Source organism: Galeopterus variegatus, unplaced genomic scaffold (genome assembly GCF_000696425.1).
Source record: "Galeopterus variegatus unplaced genomic scaffold, G_variegatus-3.0.2 Scaffold583, whole genome shotgun sequence".
NCBI classification, from domain to species: Eukaryota; Metazoa; Chordata; class Mammalia; order Dermoptera; family Cynocephalidae; genus Galeopterus; species Galeopterus variegatus.
The window spans coordinates 182,444-185,108 of record NW_007726694.1 but is presented as its reverse complement, the minus strand read 5'-3'; the positions used below and the strand labels follow the sequence as shown (position 1 = coordinate 185,108).

The window sequence follows — 2,665 nt, the reverse complement described above, 5'->3', positions numbered from 1 at the left end:
CTGTTCTGCATCACCTCTTGGGCCTGGGATCTCTGGGAAGCACTGAGGGAACAGGCCACACTGTATTCCTTCCACAAAGTCCACAACTTTCTTTGGACCTAAGTCAGCGAGGGCCTGCCCCTTGCTCAACCTCCTTGCCTTCCCTCCTTGTAATTCTCAATGTCAGGAATAACCTCGCTTTGCTCACAGAATGATCCCCTTTTTCATTTGAAAATGCTCTCAGTGGCACCTCACTCAGGCGGTCCTCCCTAACAGGAGCAGGGCCTAGGTCTCCTAACCACCCTCTTCTTCAGGAAATCATTTCTGGAGGTAAGTTCTGGACCTGGGGCCATTCCTAAATGGGCTTGCCCTTTGGTCACATCCCAGAAGCTGTCTGTGACGGGACATGGCCTATTAGAAGCCCCTAAAGGTGCCATGGTGTGGGAATAGCCCACTGGACTGGCCTAAGTAAGTTACATCTTGTCTTACTTTCTCTACCTGCAAGCTCCCTCTCCTGACCTGGGGACACAGACACCTAGGAGACTTTCTGGACCCACAGGAGTCACAGGGGGAATCACAGAGATGCTCACTTTGTACACAAAACAGCTTTATTAAAAATTCAGCTATTAGGTAAATAAAGCCCTTGCTAGGATTCTATTAAAAAAGTACAAATTTTAAATAAATGCATCAGAAAAGTGGCAGCCAGATACACCAGTCATGGTAGCAACCTGGAAGGTCTTGTGCGGAGGGATGGAGGATTAGGGAGGGGGTTCCTAGAGCCCTAGGAAGAGGCTGGGCACAGGGGTCTTTGGATGCCTGCAGGACTGGGTCCTGGAGCTACTAGGCCCTGCTTCAGTTTTCCTTTCCTTGGAAAAATGGAAAGAACCTGGCAGGTGTAGAAAATTCTGAGTCTAGAGGAGAAAGGCACAAAAGTCATTTATAAGGCACGACTGCTCACTTCAGTCCTGAGGTACATGGGTGGATGAATGGGGGATCAGAGCCACAGGGGCCTCAGCTCTGGTCATGCTCCTGGCTGGTGCCCCCTTGATTTGGGCCACAGATTAAATTAAGGTGGGCCAAGTGGACTGCACAATCCCTGCAGCCAGGTCCTGGAACCAGTCTTCAGATCACGTGTTACTTCACTAGCAAATGGGTCTGGCCCTGCCAGGGCAAGAAGGACCACACTAGCCCCCAAAAGATCCCCCCAATGGAAAGCAGAAAGCCTCCTGTCTAGCCCTGTCCTCTGAGCTACTGTGGGTACCCATCTGGGACGAGGAATTTCTGAGGGCAGTCCCTGCCATCCGAACATGTGGAGAAGCCTCAAGCCCCAGAGCCATAGTTTCCCTGAATGGTAGGCAGAAGCACAGGAAGCTGGCATTATAGAATCTAGTCCCCAACAGTTGCTGGCCCCACACTCATGGTCACTGGTGACAGGCCTCCCTGGTGACATTAGGCAGTGGGTAGGCAAAGAGGGAGAAGTCCAGGATATACTTAGGCAGCACATCCTGCAGCAGGGCCTGTGGGGCACTGCACAGGTGGTAGTGCAGGCTTTCAGGGCTGGCTGGCCGGTACCAGGCCTGGCGAGTTGGGAACCGGACATGGGGTGGTGCCCGCACCCACTCCAGCACCTGATTGGCATCAGCCTCCAGCCTTTCATAGGAGCCCACAAAGTCATAGTGCACTGCACAAGGCTGGCACAAGTGGTACACCGGCATCCAATGCTCATTCATATGCTCAGGGTCCTCGTCCACCAGGTACCTCAGGAACTCAGGGAAGGTGACATCATCCCCTGCAGGGCTGGGACCAGCTGCAGGCCTGTACCTCCTCACGATCTCAGCCCCATAGCGCTGCTGATACTCTCGGATCTCACCAAACTTGTTGCGGTAAGCAGAAAGGAGGCGTTCCAAGGGGTCCCGCACAAACAGGAACTTGAAGTAGTGCTGTAGGCGGTAGCGAATCTCCTCAGGCCGCAGGTCTGCCAGAAACACCAGGTCACTGCGGTGGTCCATCTTGAGACGGACGTCCACGCTGTCCAGGACGCCCGCCAGCACCTTCAGCACCCGCTTCCAGTTAGAGCAGGCCACCTTGGGGACGTAGCAGTACAGGAAACGGTAGCGGTCACTTACAAGGATGTGGCGCAGCAGGGTGCGTCGCTGCCCCACCGGCAAGTCCCAGGGGTCCCTGGGCATGCCCGATTGCCCGCATACCGCCCGCAAGGTCCGGTTCCGGACGTCCTGCCGCACTTGCAAGTCCGAGTCCCCAGCATCCAGGGACAGCCCTCCAGGCTTGGGGACTGCCCCGCGCCAGGCCGCGCCCTCGCGACTGGGAGGGTGCCGGGGAAGGGGCTTCATCTCGGCCAGGATGCCCCGCTCGATCATGAGCAGCAGACCGCTGGAGGCCACGATCACCGCGAACATCAGCATGGACGGCAGCAGCAGGGGCGGCCCCCCCAGCCCGGCCCGGGCCCTGCCTAGTGGGGCCCGTCTCAGTGCCCGGCCCAGGGGCTCGGCGCCATTTGGGGTCGCCAGCGGGGTCAGCGGGCGGGGGAACATGGTGCTCCCGGGGCAGGGGCCTGCGCGGGCCCGGGGTGAGGGCTGCTTGGGAGGCGGGCGCGGGCTCGAGCTGGGGGCGGGAGGGGAGTTTGGGCCGGCAGAGCCGGGAACGGGTCGGGGCGGGGAGGGCTGGC

The 2,665-nt window shown here is 58.2% G+C and overlaps 1 protein-coding gene across 1 annotated transcript; it reads right to left on the bottom strand.

Moving 5' to 3' along the window:
• Positions 1-569: 569 nt before the first annotated feature.
• CHST14 (carbohydrate (N-acetylgalactosamine 4-0) sulfotransferase 14) lies at positions 570-2,658 on the bottom strand. The gene has a single exon (XM_008570226.1). The coding sequence runs from the start codon at positions 2,529-2,531 to the stop codon at positions 1,401-1,403; it is 1,131 nt and encodes a 376-aa protein (XP_008568448.1). The 5' UTR covers positions 2,532-2,658; the 3' UTR covers positions 570-1,400.
• Positions 2,659-2,665: the final 7 nt, after the last annotated feature.

Bases quoted from the DNA above. Each gene is read 5' to 3' on its own strand.
- CHST14 (XM_008570226.1), bottom strand. From the start codon at position 2,531: ATGTTCCCCCGCCCGCTGACCCCGCTGGCGACCCCAAATGGCGCCGAG.